Genomic DNA, 16,820 nt, shown 5'->3' on the forward strand with positions numbered 1-16,820 from the left:
GCGCTCCCTCTGCAGGAGCGGGCGGGGGCCGGGAGGGGCCGGGGGTCGCTGCCAGCTCCCACCAGGCTGGCACCCCTGGCACGAACCCTGCCAGGGAATTCTCATTCCTGGGAATTCAACCGAATGGCTTGAGCCGATTTCCGTGCGTGTGTCGCGGGCTGAGCCCTGCCCGGAGGGATGCTCGCGGACCAGGCTGAAGTTTGGGCTTAGGAAAACCAGGGGGTGATGCCTAAAAGCTCCTGGAAAGGGGTCGGGGGGCGCCTGCCCCAAAAGGGGAGAGGGAGCTGAATGGGGACGAGATGCTCAGCAGAGCAATACCTCAGAGCCCCTCGCTGGGCTGGGGCCCAGAACAAAACCTTGGGACCCTCACAGCTCCTCTGCTCCAAGAAAAACCATTGTTACAAAATTTAACTACAGGAACGCCTAACTCAACCCTTCTTCCCCTTCAGCCCCCTTTACCCTCCCCAGCATGTTTCCTTCATGCTTTCAGGGTATGTATAACTATGCATCACACTCCCTGCCCCATCAGGCAGTCCATGAAATGTAGGATAGTCCACATCATACTCTGTGCCTCTCCCAGACAAACCTCCTGCTGTCCCCAGTGCCCCAGGGCTGCTCACCTGTGCTCCAGGCACTGCCCCGCTGCTCTGGGGAGCTCCGTGGCTCTGTCTGCTCCTGCAGGCACCCCTGGGCTTCAATCCACTGCCCCCAGACCTCCTTCCCATCCTTGCACAGCTCAGAACAGTTCCCCATCACCTCTCCCTGCCCAGAACAGCTCCCCATCACCTCTCCCTGCTCAGAACAGCTCCCCATCACCTCTCCCTGCTCAGAACAGCTCCCCATCACCTCTCCCTGCTCAGAACAACTCCCCAACACCTTTCCCTGCTCAGAACAACTCCCCATCACCTTTCCCTGCCCAGAACTGCTCCCCATCCCCTCTCCCTGCCCAGAACTGCTCCCCATCACCTCTCCCTGCTCAGAACTGCTCCCCATCACCTCTCCCTGCTCAGAACAACTCCCCAACACCTTTCCCTGCTCAGAACAACTCCCCATCACCTCTCCCTGCTCAGAACTGCTCCCCATCACCTCTCCTTGCTCAGAACAGCTCCCCATCACCTCTCCCTGCTCAGAACTCCCCATCACCTCTCCCTGCCCAGAACTGCTCCCCATCACCTCTCCCTGCTCAGAACAGTTCCCCATCACCTCTCCTTGCTCAGAACAGTTCCCCATCACCTCTCCCTGCTCAGAACAGTTCCCCATCACCTCTCCCTGCAGCCCCAGCTCCCGCTCCCGCTGTAAGCGCAGAGGTTCCCACCCCGTCAGGGGCTCGGCTGCCAAATTCCAGCCGAGAGCGCATTTTTACGGCATGACACCACTGGGGCCCCGGCAGGAGCCGGCATGAGAGCTCCAGGCGTTCCCCCGGTTCCGGGACAGCGGCTCCCGGTGCGCGGCTCCCCCAGCGCCGTGCGCGGCCCCGCTTCCCTCGCTCTGCTCGCCAAATATTCCCAAACGCCCTCCTTCCTTCCCCCCCGGCTACAGGGAGCAGAGACACCCTCGGCCCGGCCCTGCCCACCCCGTCCATCCCCTTCCTTCCTCCCTGCCCTTCCCCAGGCAGCTGCCGCGGGAGCGGCTGTCCAAGGAGCCCCGGGCAGGTAGCAGAGAGTGCCAGAGCTTGGGACAAGTCTGCAGCTGCCAAGGTAGGAAGGAGAAGGGAGCTGAGGGCTGGGAGGCTCACGCAGAGGCTGGAGGGAGGAGGAGAGCAGGGACAGAGGCGCAGAGCTGTCCCCTGCCATGGCAAAGCCTGGAGGACACTTTTGGACACAAAGCTCCTGCGGCTCTGCCCTGCAGGGCGATGATGCCACGGAGCTTTCCCGGGGCCGTGTGGCCATCCCGGGCTCTCCTCCAGAGCTGGCCGGGGTGCGATCTGCCGCCAGCCCCTGTTGTGGCTCTGTTTGGGTTGCTAGGAGGCGCTGCCGGAGCCAGACGGGATGGGATGGTGTGTGCGATGTGTGCGATGTGTGCTGGCACACGCTGCTCACACTGCCCGCCCTCGGCACCCTCGGGAACGGGAGATGCCAGCACGGGAGAGCTCCGAGCCGGCCAGGGGGAGAGGGGGACAGGGGGACACGGTCAGGTCCTTCAAGGGCAAAACAGAACCAATGATCTCCCAAGGACCAAACTGGTTTAATGTGGGGTGTTCACAGGGGTCCCAGGACGAGGGAAGAGACGAGAATCTTGGCTCTATGTGTCAGAAGGCTGATTTATTGTTTTATGATATATATATTATATTAAAAGTAAATGATATATTAAAATTATACTAACTATAAAAGAATAGAGAAAGGATTTCATCAGAAGGTTAGCAAGGAAAGGAAAGAATGGAATCATAATAAAATCTTTTGATTGACCAGACAGTAAATGATATATTAAAACTATACTAAAAGAATAGAAGAAAGGATTTCATCAGAAGGCTTGCAAGGAATAGAAAGGAATGATAATAAAATTTTGTGACTGACCAGAGTCTGATACAGCTGGACTGTGATTGGCCATTAATTAGAAACAACCACATGACACCAATCACAGATCCACCTGTTGCATTCCACAGCAGCAGATAACCATTGTTTATATTTCATTTCTGAGGCCTCTCAGCTTCTCAGGAGAAAAATCTTGGCAAAAGGATTTTTCAGAAAATATCATGGTGACAGGGGAGAGGGGGAGAGGGCTCAGGGACAGCTCTCCAGCCCTGAGACCCAGTGCTGCTGCTCTGCCAGGCACAGCTCAGGTGCCCAGGTATGCCCAGGTATGCCCAGGTACCCCCAGGTGCAGCTCAGAGCCTGGTGCTGCCAGCTCCGGGCAGGTTTGGAGCTGGTGGCACTCGGAAAGCTCCAAGGAGGCATTTAAACAGCATCCATGTGACAGACCGGGCTCTCAGTCCCAGACCCTGCAAACCTCTGCCCCGGGCAGCAGAAAGGGCTTGGCTGCCTCTTTCCCATGCACATGGAAATTTCCATGGAATTAGCACGAGGATAATTATTACCAGCTGCCCCTGGGCAGCTCCAGTGCTCTTTGAGGGGTGCAGGAGCCCCACCTGAGCTGAGTTCTGCTGGCAAAGAGCGGGACCCCACAGCTGGGGCACATCTGGCTGCTCTGTGTGACTGGCACCCAGCCCTGCGGCTCTCTGGGCAGGGTGCTGTGGCTGTTTAAGGTCCTGTGACACCTGGCCCAGCCAGGATTCAAAGCCTCTCCTGCAGCTCTGCTCACCCCCAGACCCCCAGCTGGGACTGGGGGCTGCTCTGGGACTCCTGGGGGGTCAGAGCAGCCCCTGGCACTGCCCTAAGGCCGAGGCTGTGGCTCGCAGGTGGTGCCACCGATCCTTCCTGCTGCCCTGAGGGGCTGGGAAAAGCTTCATCAGGACTTTTCCTGCTGGTTTGTCAGGTGGAGGGAACTCTGGGGAGCGTGGGGAAGAACATCACCATGCGCCCTCAGGGCTTTTGGATTTGGAAACTGGTTTGCTCTGCTGGTGTGCTACATAAATGTCACTTAATTTCGGTGCCTTCCCCCTCCTGAGTTTCCCTGCAGGGTCTGCCCGGAACGCCAGCAGTTTCCCAGCAATCCCAGTTTGTTTATTCCTCTCAGGGTGGGACCCTGCCAAGGAGGGTGGGGGAAAATTGCCGAGCCTGGAGCCACAGTGTCACATGTCCCCGCTGCCTGTCCCCGGCTTGTTTGGCATCCGTGGGCTTTTTTTAATGCTGATTTTAATGTGTGTTTGCTGCAACCTTGGCTCCTGGTCAGACTCACCCCTCCAGTTTAGATCCCTGCTCTGACAAGATGCACTTTTACAGGAAATGCTGAATTCCTGCCGCTGAGGGGAGCAGTCCTCAGCTCGGCAAAGCCTCGTGGAAGCATTTTTTCATTTCTGGGATTCATTTTTGGACGTAGCATCCCAGCCTGGAGCACAGGCAGGTCCTGGCAGCTCTGTCCAACAGACGCAGATGTGTGTGTGTGTCCCAGCCTGGCCCATCCGGGCAGGGCAGCATTTCCAAATGCAGCACTCAGAAAGGGCTGGAGGAAATTCCTTTGAAACCAAAGGCACAGGAATGGAAGGGCCAAGCCCTGGGAATTCTGCCCGTGCCAGAGCCTGGCCCCACAGGAGGATGCTGTGCAGGGACTGCACCTCCACTCCCACATGTGAGAAACAACTGCTCACTTTGAAAATTTAAAGAGGTTTTGTTCTTTATGCGAGAAACTTCAGAAATTTGCATTTTCCTCCGCCCTTTGTACCACGGCAGAGTTTTCTTAAGTAAAAAGGTTCAAATTCAACACATAATTCTACAAGCTAAAATTTAAATGCTTAATTCACATTGCTGACTCAAGTGAACTCCAAAAATCTCCATTTCAGTGGCACCAATGGTGCAGGTGCCTGTGACCATGTTCACAGGGGTTTTCAGATGAGGGAAGAGACGAGGATCTGACTCCATGTTTCAGAAGGCTTGATTTATTATTTTATGATCTATATTACATTAAAACTATACTAAAAGAATAGAAGAAAGGATTTCATCAGAAGGCTAGCTAAGAATAGAAAAAGAAAGGATGATAACAAAAGCTTGTGGCTTGGACTGTCTGTCCGAGCCAGTTGGACTGTGATTGTCCATTAATTAGAAACAACCACACGAGACCAATCACAGATGCACCTGTTGCATTCCACAGCAGCAGATAACCATTGTTTACATTTTGTTCCTGAGGCCTCTCAGCTTCTCAGGAGGGAAAAATCCTAAGGAAAGGCTTTTTCATGAAAAGATGTCTGTGACAGGTGCCAGCAGCGCCCGGGCTGCTCGGTGGGGTGCAGGCTGCTCCTGCAGCCCTGCCAGGGATTTTCTGGCCTCCTGCAGCAGGCAGGGCCCCACGCCAGGTCCCACATGGCTGTCACCTGACTCAGCCCCGGTGGCCAACCTGGAGCCCGACAGCAGCCTCCGAGCTCTCACAGGTAACTCTGGCTCCTACCGGGGGCATCTCAGGGCTCTGGGGGGGTCGGGATGTTGTGGGTGCCCCCCCGATCACAGAGGGGTCCCCATGGGTGGGCATGGCTGAGGGCACCATCATAGGCAGGAGAGCAGTTGAGCCTGGCCTGGATTTTTTCATCCAAGGAAAGTTTGGTTGGTTTTTTTGGTTTTTTTTTTTTGTTTTGTTTTTGGTTTTTGTGTTTTTTTTTTTTTTCCTGGTTTGGTTTGTTTTTGTTTTTTTGTGGTTTTTTGTGTTTTTTTGTGCCTTTTTGTGCCTTTTTTTTGTTGTTGATGTTTGGGGTTTTTTTGGGTGTTTTTTTTTCAGAAAGGTGAGAGCTTTCAAGGGCATTGACACTTTCCTTGCCAAGAAACGCTGCAGCTCCAGCCAGAGCACCTTGACTGACAGGGGAAAAAAAAAAGAGATTAATATTCCAGTTTTCAGTTTCTCAAAAGTAAAAAGGCTCGGATGTTGTCAGAAATGGATGCATTCTCAGGCACTTTAATTAAACGTACTCCAATCTGGACCTTTCCTTAGCAGGGTCACCTCTGAGCTTTTAAAGCGTGACCTTAAATCTTCCTCCCACGGAGGGGTCTGGCTGCTCCTGCCATCAGGAGTGGCTGTTTGGCTTCCCTGCAAGGAGCTTTGGGAAGAGCTCCTCAGGGGAGAAATCACACCAGCGCTTTGTCAGAGCTTCTGGGCAGAGATCAGGTGCCCTGGACAAGGGGCTCAGATATGGGAGCAGGAATAACGTTTCTTTGCTAGAATGGATAAGAAAGCAAACAAACAAACAACAACTCGCCGCCGGTGCGAGCGGCACCCAGCGCCCCCCCAGCTCCACCCGAGCCCGGCCCTCCTCCCTCTTCTCTCTCTCCCTCCTCTTTCCCTCCTCTCTTCCTCCTCTCTCCCCTCTCCCTCCCTCCCTCCTCCCTCCCTCCTCTCTCCTCTCCCCTCTCTCTCTCTCTCCCTCCCTCCCTGTCTCTCTCTCTCTCTCCCTCTTTCCCGCTCTCCTCCTCTCTCCCCCTCTCCCCCTCCCTCTCTCCCCTTCTCCCCCCGTCTCTCTCTCCCTCCCTCCCTCCCTCCCTCTCTCCCTCTCTCTCCCCCTCGTCTCTCTCCTCTCTCCCTCTCTCTATCTCTCTCCCTCCCTCCCTCCCTGTGTCACTCTCTCTCCCTCTTTCCCCTCTCCTCCTCCCTCCCTCCCTCCTCTATCCCTCCATCCTCTTTCCCTCCTCTCTTCCCTCTCCCTCCCCCTCTCTCCCTCCTCTCCCTCTCTCCTCCTTCTCTCCCTCGGGAGGGACGCTCCGGGACGGGCGGAGCGGCGGCAGTGATCCGGGCCATGGGGGCGGCGCAGAGCCGGGACCCCCGATCCCCCCGATCCCCCCGGGACCCCCGGGACCCCCGGGACCCCCGGAACCCCCGGGAGCGGTGAGTGGTGGGGAAGGGGCCGCTCGCGGTCCGGGTGGGTCCCGTTCCCCCCTCCCCGACCTCTCTGCGGTGGAGGCGGCGAACGGACAGTGAGTGGGGTTTAATTTGCGGGGAGAAAGTTCCTTCCCCTCTGTCCCTCTGTCCCCTCTGTCCCTCTCCTCCCCCAGCACACCGAACGCCATCCCTGGTGTCAGCTCAGCCCGGGGGGAGGCTGGGCTGCCTCGGGGCCCTCGGGTGGGAGCTGGGGGGGGTCTGCAGGCTGGGAGAGCTGGGGCTGCTCCCCACCGGCTGCTCCAGCGCTGGGAACTGAAGGGGAGACACTTGCTGGGATCAAAAGGAAAAATGGAAACATCTTATCCGTGAATCAACCAAAACTTTGCTGAGAACGGACGTGTTTTATTTAAGCGGGACCCTGTGAGGCTGTGTGTTTGCAAACAGTGGGCTCAGACAAGGAAAACAAGCGTGTGCTGCCCTTGTAACTGCTCGCTCCTGCCTTTATTTCCTGCAATCCTCTCCTAGCTGGACTTTAGAGGTGTTTTCAGGTGGAAAAGCCACCCCAGTGTTCCCTGCGTGGCTGGAGCTGCTCCCTTCTGCCTCGTTGGACTCAGCTGTTTCTCCTTCCCACCTGTTTGCTCCACCTTGAGCAAACTTTGCTTTATTCCTCCTGCCCTTTATCACCTTCCTGGTCCCCCTCCCTATCCTGGCTGTCCTCATTCCTGCCCAGGTTATGGGTTAGGGTGCTGCCTGCATTTCCCAAAACAACCGATTCTGGAGTAAACTCAGGGATCTAAGGGCCTGACAAACACCTGATAAAAGCATTCCTGCCACATAGCACAGATATTTTTAGCAAAGGGAGCAAAGGAGCTGAAGGGCGAGTCAATAAGCTGCACGATGAAGGCAGCTGCTTGTGTTCATCCAGCATCAGTGTGGAAATGGGGCTGGAGCCTGCTCCTTTTGAAATGAGCTCGCACCCACACGAGTGCATCAGCGAGATTGAGCTGTGCTTGGCATTTTTAAAACGCAGGGATAGCAGAGCATTCATTATCCCATCAGTCCTTTTCAGTGCAACCACAAACGTCTGTATTTATCCATTTGCTGGCAGTCTGCTGGGGACAGGCAGCTGGAGCCCGGGGCTGGCTGCTGGTGTCCAGGCTCGAGTGTGACAGTTGTGTCCTTTATTTCTATTTCTGGAGCGCTGCTTTAATGGAATGTGGAGCGATGGGAACTGTCACATCCCAGGCCGGGGAGGGTCCCGGGGGAGCTGAGCTGCTCTGCAGAGCTGTCCCACGCTGGGCATGGCTTTGGAGCTCGGGAGTGCTGCCACAGGGGGGGACAGCGCTCCTGATGTGCCACCCGGGTCCCTCTGTGCCCCCCTGGCTCCTGCTGTGCCACCCCAGTATCTCCTGTGCCACCCGGGTCCCTCTGTGCCACCCTGGTTCCTCCTGTGCCACCCTGGTACCTTCTGTGCCACCCTGGCTCCCTCTGTGCCACCCGGGCAGATGGCAGAGCCCGAGATGGATGCTGCTCGGTTTTGTCTGCCTTGAATTCCAATTCCAGTTCCAGTTCCAGGCCATCGGGTGTCTGTCGTTCTGCTCGCTCCGGGCTGTGCCCGGAGGTGTCCGGGCTGAGGTTGTGCCAAGCTCAGGAGAAGCAGAAGGAGCCCCGCGCTCCCGGCCCGGAGAGCTCGGCAGCGCTCGGAAACCCATCCTGGGGAGCCCTCTAGCGAGAGCGGAGCCTGCCTGAGCCCGCCGGGCTCCCGGGGCTGACGCTGTGCCCGGGACATGCTCCGGGGGGGGCTGGCACACCTGGGGCTATGCCGGCATGCTCCTGCACCTGGGGAACTCCGGGATGCTCGGGATGCTCCGGGATGCTCTGGGATGGTCCAGGATGCCTGGGGACGCCCGGGATGCTCCGGGATGCTCCCGCACCTGGGGAACACCCGGGATGCTCCGGGATGATCTGTTCCAGGATGCTCTGGGAGCTGGGATGGTCCAGGATGCCTGGAGAATGCCCGGGATGCTCCTGGGGAACGCCTGAGATGCTCTCACAGCTGGGGAATGCCTGGGATCCTCCAGGATGCTCTGGGATGCTCCAGGATGCTCCTGCACCTGGGGAACTCCCGGGATGCTCCAGGTGCTGCTCCCTGCTCGATAGAATAGGTTGGAATAAAATGCCACGACAGAAAAATGCTCCTGAAACGCCTCGGACCTCCCCTCCTGCAGGAGATAAGTGCTATGTGGATAAGGTGCTTATTACAGGTTGTGAGAGGGATTTACACAGCACTGAAATGTGGATTTGGGTTTTTTCAGTGTGCTGATCTCTGGGTTGTCGCCACTTTCCCCTGCTGTCCTTGTGCCCCATCCTGGTGGTGCCTTCAAGGGCTTGGCCCTGGTCCTGGTGCTCCACTGCAGAGGAGCACAGAGGCAGGAGTGGGGAAGAGAAATAAAACCCCACAAAAGATCTGTTTCTGAGCTAGAAATGTCAGCGCCGGCTGCTGTGCCGTGCCCAGAAAAGCTTCGAAGCCACAAATAGGTGTTGTGCTGCCTAATGAAAGGGCTGAGAAGGGAAATTCCAGGTGCACGCCTTCCCCTGGCCTGGGGCACTGCAGCTCCAAACCAGGTGTGGCTGTGTGGTACCTGCTCCTCAGCGTCATTCCCCGTGCCCTTCTTGGGAACTGGGGTGGGGGAACACTGAGAGGAATTGTGCACGTGTGTTTTGGGGTCAGGAATTGTGCACGCTGTGTTTTGGGGTCAGGAATTGTGCACACTGTGTTTTGGGGTCAGGAGTTGTGCACGTGTGTTTTTGGGGTCAGGAATTGTGCACGCTGTGTTTTGGGGGTCAGGAATTGTGCACGCTGTGTTTTGGGCTCAGGAATTGTGCACACTGTGTTTTGGGGTCAGGAGTTGTGCACGTGTGTTTTTGGGGTCAGGAATTGTGCACGTGTGTTTTTGGGGTCAGGAATTGTGCACACTGTGTTTTTGGGGTCAGGAATTGTGCACGCTGTGTTTTGGGGGTCAGGAATTGTGCACGCTGTGTTTTTGGGGTCAGGAATTGTGCACGCTGTGTTTTGGGGGTCAGGAATTGTGCACGCTGTGTTTTTGGGGTCAGGAATTGTGCACGTGTGTTTTTGGGGTCAGGAATTGTGCACGCTGTGTTTTGGGGGTCAGGAATTGTGCACGCTGTGTTTTGGGCTCAGGAATTGTGCACACTGTGTTTTGGGGTCAGGAGTTGTGCACGTGTGTTTTTGGGGTCAGGAATTGTGCACGTGTGTTTTGGGTCAGGAATTGTGCACACTGTGTTTTTGGGGCTCAGGAATTGTGCACACTGTGTTTGTGGGGTCAGGCAGAGGCTCTGCTGCCAGGCTGCCAGCAGGAAGTTCATCCCCAGTGTGAAGGGAAGGTCCATCTGCATGAGAGCTGTCATCCCTGGATACAGCTGGCTTCCTGCAAGGATAAACGTGAAAAGCTGAGCGAGGTTTTGCTTCTTTTTGCAGCTTCTTCCAAAATATTTGGGGCTCCTCTGTGCAGCAGGGGACGCTGGAGTCCCCCTCCTGGAAAGCGCAGGCAGTGTGAGAACTGTGGGTGGAGTTTTAGGCAGTTCAGAGACGTCCCTGAGCCTTATTGTGAATCAAAAGCGACTCTGACATTGGTGAGGGAGAGAGAACGATGCATCTGACTCTATGGATATCAAAAGGTTAATGAATTACTTTATGATACTATACTATGTACATTGTATTTAAACTGAATTTGCTCTGCACTCACTCTTGCTCACAGCTGCTCACACTGCATTGAATCTGTGACTGTCACCCAACAGTCCTGACACACAGACACTTGGCTCTGAAAGGCCAAGGAAAAAAACCACCATGACTTTGGGTAAATAATCTCTGTGTTGCATTCTACTTGTGCACAGCCACAGCAAATGATAAAAAATTTGTGTTTTCTTTCTCTGAAGTTCAAAAAATGCAAACCCCAGAAATATTCTTGGGAAGAATTGTGCCTCGCTTTTCTCTGTGAAGAGAAATGTGGGGCTGCATCGCCCTGCGTGTGTGCAGTGACAGCAGTGCCAAGGACAGCCTGTCCAGCTCCTGCCTGTGTGGGCTGCACCACTCTGCCAGCATGGAAACTGCTGCCAGGTGTTTTTAAGCAGGTCAGCATCCTTCCCTGCTCTGCAGAGATGTGTTTGCCGACTGTGCCAAGCAGCGTTTGGCAGGCAGAGCCTCCGGTGTGACCGACAAAGTCAGGTTATCTCCCTGGTGGTGATTTGCAGCCGGTGCTGCTGCCAGGCTGGGTCAGGTGCCAAGCTGGAAAATGCCACTCGAGGCATTTTCTTAATTGCTCCTCGGGAACAGCAGGTGGAAGCCGGCTCTGCCCCTGAGCTGCTCTGGTATCTTCCTCCCCCAGGGCTCTGCAGCCAGCGTGGTTCAGTCCTGCTCATCCTGTTCCTGCTGGCTCCTTCCCGGGGTGCTGGGTGGGATTGGGGATCCTGGCTGGATGCACAAAGACAGGTCCTGAATGATTTCCTGCTCTCGTGTGCCCCAGTTCCCTCCTCCAGCAGGTCACACACAGCTCCTTCCCTCTGCAGCAGAGGTGGCTCATCCCTGCTGCTGTGCCAAAGCTGCTGCTCCTGCTGCACTCGGCTTTCTCATCCCCTGCGAGGTCCCTGCAGAGCTCCTCAGCTGCTCCTTGGCTTCAGGGAGGTGGGAAGGGGAAGCAGAGGCAGGAGGAGGATGAGGTCAGGCTGCAGCGTGTCGCTGCAGCATTGCTCACGCTGAGGATCTGATGTAAAATTCATCTGCAGAAATCAGCTCTGCTGCTTCGGAGCGGGGATGTGGGCTGTGCTCTGCTCACGGCAGCCATGGGCAACAGGATGTGGAGCTTCTGCTTTTGCTTCAGACTCATGGTTTTGCTTCAGACTCATGGTTTTGGCTAAGCTTCAGTAAGAGTCACATAACCCCCTCTTGCTCTGTGTCCTCCACAGCAGCAGGGCAGTGTGCAGGGTCCCTTGTCCCCCTGGGGATGCCAATGTGGTGCCAGGGCTGAGGTGTTCCCTGGGGCCCACGTGCCTCCCTGCCACTGACCTGTGCTGGGAGCTGGCAGCACCTCAGCTTTGGTTCACCCAGAGAAGTCTTTGGGGAAACTTAGAAGTGTTGTGGAAAGGGGTAAGAGGTTTTCTTTTCGAGAGGATGGGGAGTGAAAGCACGCAGGAATGACACATATACCTAATAAGGACACCAAGAGAGGGAAGCCTGGAGAAAGGATCCCTGCAAGGAGGTTATTTGAGATGCTCAGTGGTGACTGCTGAGCCCTTTGAAGCTTCAGACAGAGGCAGCCAGACCAGATGGACAGGTCTGCTCTGGCCCAGGGGCCTCTGTGTCCATGCAGAGGCATTCCCAACCCCCAGAGCTGCCTGGTGACTCACAGGGAAGCCGTGGGCTCAGCCTCCCATGGGAGCTCTTGGTGCAGTCAGCAGGGCCAGCAGCGTTCTCTGCAGTGGGCCAGGCTGGTTTCACAGCAGGACAGTTGTGTGTCTGTCCTGAGGCCATCCCTGGGACTGGGCTAAACCAGTCAGGAGCTGCCAAATGTCACTGCCCGTGACAGATCGGCTGCAGAGCCCTGGACATTCCTCCCAGTGCTGCAGCACGGTGTGAGAAACGTTATCCTCCTCTCTCTAGCAAGTGTGTGGGAGGTGATGAATTTGGGAGTGGGAGCCCTCGTTAGGGGAAAAAAGTTCCCGAGGGAGGCCAGCAAGGTTGATTTCTGTGGGAACTGCTGGCTGTTATTGTTAAACAACAATAGCTTAATAAATAAATAAATAAATAAACTTGCTGCCACGGAAGGATATAGCATCAGCCAGGGCTGTTGGGGCCGGTATTTCCTTGGAAAGTGGAAAGGACAGGTGTTTCCCTCCCCTCTGCCCCTGCCCTGCTGTGTTTGGCTCCTCAGCTCTGGGGAAGCCCCCCTTCCTTGGGGGAACAGAATCTTCCTGGGGGGAATGAGGATTCCTGGGGGGAATGAGGATTCCTGGGGGGAATGAGGATTCCTGGGGGGGTGATTCCTGGACACTGCCCACCCCGCAGGGCACTTCCCCACCCGTGTGGGGTCTCCTCGGGCACGTCCAGAGTGGAAAGAATCTGTGTCAGCACAGGTGCAACCAAATCGATGCGGGATAAACTGCCGGGGATTGGGTTTCACCGCTCCCTGCCCTCTCACGGAGGGGGGGGATCCCTGTGGCGTGGCAGGGCAGGGGAGGGGTGACAGCGACCTGCCCGGGCCCCGCCTTTGGGCAGAAATGGGCCGATTTGGGAGAAATTGGCTGATTTGGGAGCTCGCATAGGAAGGAAAAACAGCGGGAGGGTCGGGAGTGGGGCGAGCCGGGGAGCCCTGCGTCCACCCCCGGTCCATCCCCGTGTCCATCCCCGCGGCGGGGGCTCGGGGGGCGGCTGGGGGGTTCGGCATCGGCCCCTCCCCGGGGCGGGGGAGCCCCGCGTCCATCCCCGGGTCCATCCCCGGGTCCATCCCCGCGTCCATCCCCGCGGCGGGGGCTCCGGGGGGCGCTGGGGGGTTCGGCTCGGCCCCTCCCCGGGGCGGGCGCTCCCCGGCGGCGCTGGCGCGGTGCGGGGGCGGGCGGCCCGAGCGGAGCGGGGCGCGATGGGGGCGGCGCGGCCGCAGTGAGCCCGGCGGGGAGCGGAGCGGGCACGGAGCGGGGCCCATGGCGTTCAGCGCCTGGCAGATCCTCTCGCCGGTGCAGTGGGCCCGCTGGACATGGTCGGCGGTGCGGGGCGGGGGCAGCCCCGAGGAGGGGGACGGTGCTGCTGGCGAGGAGGATGATGATGATGATGAGGAGCAGGACCCGCCGGCGGGGGGCTCGGCCCTTGGCTTCAGGCAAGTCACCCGCGGTTTTTCCCCTTCCCTGCCCGCACCCATGCGCGTCCTCCCCGGCCCTGTCCCCATCCTCATCCTCCCCTCGCTCGCTGCCTGCCTGCCGGGGATCCCGCGCCGCACCGGGGATTGGGGGGCCGGGAGCCGCTCCCCGGAGGATGCCGGAGCAGCCGGGCTCGCTGCGTGTCCTTGGAGGCCCGTGCTGTGTGCTCAGACCTGGCTGAGAACCTCCCGCAGGGCTGGGGCTCACAGGGCGCTGCTGCCGATGATGTTTCACCTGCTCTCCCTTTTCCCTTTGCCCGCTGGACAGGAGCGAGTGGATGCCCGCGGCCAGCCTGGGGCCTGGCTGGACGTGTGGGCGCTCTGGAGGATTTCAGAGGTAGCCTTGAAAGCAGTAATTGCTCACTCTTTTCCCCCTCCCCTCGGCAGCTCGGACTCCACTGATAATTTTGAGACCCCTGAAGCAGAAACACCGGCCTGCTCGCCCCTCAAGGAGTTCTGTGAGCCCCCGGGATCGCCAGAGCCTGAGGCTGGGAGCCAAGGTAAAGAGCCAGCTCTAAAGATGCACCTTCTGCTCTTGGTGCTCTGCTCCGGTGGCAGAAAGGCGGGGTGGGGTCAAGGAGTCAAATTCTCTGACTTTGAGTAATGCCCAGCACACTTTGGTGGTTAATGGCCTGGACAGTTCAAATGCCAGGGCTGGGCTGGGTGCCCCACAAGGAGCTGTGATGGGAGGAGTCCCAGGGTGCTGTTGGATTATTTTATCGGTTTAACGTTCCTCTGACACTTCCTCTGCAACCTGGGGGCTGCCCTGGCTGCTGGGACCTTGCTCATGTGTCCCTCACCCCTGGCTCCTGCTCAGCAGTGGCAGGATGCCAGGTCTGTGTCCCCCAGGCTGGTCAGTGGTATTTCATTGGATTGATTCAGTATTTCATTTGATTCGGTGGGATTTCATTGCACAGGGCATTTTTCCTTGCAGTTAGGTGCCAGCTGTCCTCACTGTTAAAGATGCAAGAGCTCAATGCTGCTAAACCCCATTTTTTGAGGAATTGCAGGGGATCTGCTCTAGGAAAACTCAGGAAACTGTGTGGGGTTTCCTTTGCTGGTGGGTCCTGAGCTGTTCAGCAGGTTTATCCCTGTGTCCCACATTGCTGTGGCTCCCCATTAGCCCACAGCCTTGTGAGGACCTCACTGTCTCCATTCCCTCCTCGTCAGGGGTTTGTGCTGGTGTCCGTGGCTGGTCTTGGTGTTTATCTCTGGTTTTGTGCTGCTGGGAGGAAGCTTTGAAGCTGCAGCAGCCCACGGGGGGGTTACCAGGGCAGGGCAGGGAGGAGAAGAGCTCCCCTTGCCTGTGCTCTCAGCAGGGCAGGGTGGCTGGGCAGTGCCAGGCTGTTTGTGAGCCCTGGCGTGCCCTGCAGGAGCCTCTCCAAGGCACAGGGCAGTTTGTGGTGGCTCGGGCAGTCCTGGACAGGCCATGCTGAGCATTCCCTGCCCTCTCACTGCTGCGGGCCCTGGTGTGTGATGTGCAACGTTGTGCTTTCCTTCAATGCTGGCAGCAGCAGCTGGGAACGTTGTGTGGGGCTGGTTTCAGAGCACAGGGCTTGATCCAGGCCGTGGGTCCTGTGCAGGAGCCCAGGCACAGGATGCTGTGGCTCTGCATCACCTGTGGTGTTGTTCTGCTTTGGGGTGGATCTGGGTGCTGCTCATCCATCCCTGTGGAAAACTCGTGTTTGTGTGCTGTGATGGAGGGAGTGCTCTGTTCGTGCTTCCAGTAATCACAGCTCTTGGAATAATCCTTTTAAGAAGGGATGATAGAGGCATCTTTACTTTGGGGGATAATGCCTGGGAAGGGGGGGAGAGATCAAGGCTTTCCTAGCAGGTAGGAGGAACATTTCAGGGTGTCACTGTTCCCCTGTGTGCCTGTGCCCCTTGTCCTGGGATGAGCAGCTCCTGCTCAGCAGTGAGGGAGTATCTGCTCCTGCACACAAAGCTCCCAGTGTTCTGCAGGCGGGGGCATGATCTCCAGCAAAAGCTGTTTTTCTGTGCTGGCTGGCAGAGAGTGGCATGTTGGGGCCAGCAGAGCCAAATTGTGGTGCCCTTCCCTGCCCCTGTCTGTGGCGGTGCCTGTTCAGTTTGGCTGGAATGGTGGAGAGAAGGGATTGTGTGGCTGTGGGTGGGTTTGCAGTGGGCAGAGGCACCCTGGGCTGTCACAGCACCAGTGCAATCCCTGTGTTAAGGCCTCATCTTTGCATTCTGCTGCTGCACAGGCCCTTGGGTCTGGCTGCAGCTGGGTTGCAGCAGTGGCAGGGATGCAATCCCTGAAATGGCTGCTTGGCAGTGCCAGGAGCTGCTCCCTGCTGGGCTGTCTGGGGCAGTGCCAGGGCTGCACCTGGGGGCAGGCACTGCCCCCCTGGCCTTGAGGGACAGGCACTGTCTGCTGTGTGTTTGCAGTCTCACCCTGCCTTGGGAATAAATGGAGTGAGGAATGACACAACCTGTGGCTGCAGGGCTGGCTGCTCCATGCACAGCCAAGAGGTGTTAAACCCTGTCCTTGGGGACAAAAATTCAGCCCTGGAGGGAGCTGCAGTGAGGGTTCCCACTCAGGATCACTCAGTTTCTTCTTGTGGTCTCAGATGCTGGGATTAACTCTATCCCATTCTTGCTGGAGTTGTCTGCAGTCATCTGCCAGTAGATATTTTGCACTTCAGGGCTGGCTGCTCCATGCTCAACCGAGAGGTGACCTGGGCGTGTTAAACCCTGTCCTTGGGGACAAAAATTCAGCCCTGGAGGGAGCTGCAGTGAGGGTTTGTGCCCACTCAGTTTCTTCTTGTGGTCTCGGATGGTGGGATTAACTCTATCCCATTCTTGCTGGAGTTGTCTGCAGTCATCTGCCAGTAGATATTTTGCACAAGGAAAAGTAGATACTGGAGTTGTCTGCAGTCATCTGCCAGTAGATATTTTGCACAAGGAAATGAGCAGAAGCAGCAGATCTGGAGCCATCAGAGCCGGGAGCTGCCCTGATGCAGGGCACGTGTTTTCCGGTGCGTTAGCAGCATCCTCCCTCTGATGCTAATTCTTAACAGAATGGATTTAAAAATAGACCAACGGCTGTTCAGCACCAACGGAAAGCAGTGGTGGGGCTGAGCTGGGTGTGTGGGGCAGATATCCTGTGCTGAGATGGGAAGTGTGTGACTCACAGCTGAGCCCAGAGAGCAGAGGGGCTGTTCTGGCACAGGGATTGCTGCCTGTGGGATGGAAAGGGCTCTGAGCCTTTACTGCCAAGTTCTCCTGGTTGGTTTGAGGGATGGCACGATGGAAAGCTGTTGAAGTTGGTGTTTGTGTTTAATTTCAGCCCGAGGAAGACAAGCAAAGCAATTATAATGCACAGGCACAACGCGTCTGTTACTGCGGTGCCAGACTGCCCTGCCTGCTTTTCTTTAGAAAGTTAAAAAAAAAAATCTCTGTTTTCACTTTGTAGCATCCCCTGCAGGTACTCAGCTGGGTGTGGAGCAGGTTTGCAGCCTG

General features: G+C 57.0%; 1 protein-coding gene across 3 annotated transcripts in view; it reads left to right on the forward strand.

Moving 5' to 3' along the window:
* Positions 1 to 1,406: 1,406 nt before the first annotated feature.
* The window catches only part of TACC1 (transforming acidic coiled-coil containing protein 1), a 36,507-nt gene continuing 21,093 nt past the window's right edge, over positions 1,407 to 16,820 (forward strand). Inside the window, exons 1-2 of one of the 3 annotated variants that reach the window (XM_030964307.1) lie at positions 13,043 to 13,301; positions 13,728 to 13,840. In XM_030964307.1, the coding sequence (XP_030820167.1) occupies positions 13,129 to 13,301; positions 13,728 to 13,840 (286 nt within the window). In that variant the 5' untranslated portion in view covers positions 13,043 to 13,128. Of the gene's footprint in view, positions 1,698 to 6,330; positions 6,421 to 13,042; positions 13,302 to 13,727; positions 13,841 to 16,820 lie in introns of those variants that run through there. The other 2 variants (XM_030964309.1, XM_030964308.1) reach the window with 2 other exon arrangements.

This window comes from Camarhynchus parvulus, chromosome 22 (assembly GCF_901933205.1).
Source record: "Camarhynchus parvulus chromosome 22, STF_HiC, whole genome shotgun sequence".
Classification (NCBI taxonomy): Eukaryota; Metazoa; Chordata; class Aves; order Passeriformes; family Thraupidae; genus Camarhynchus; species Camarhynchus parvulus.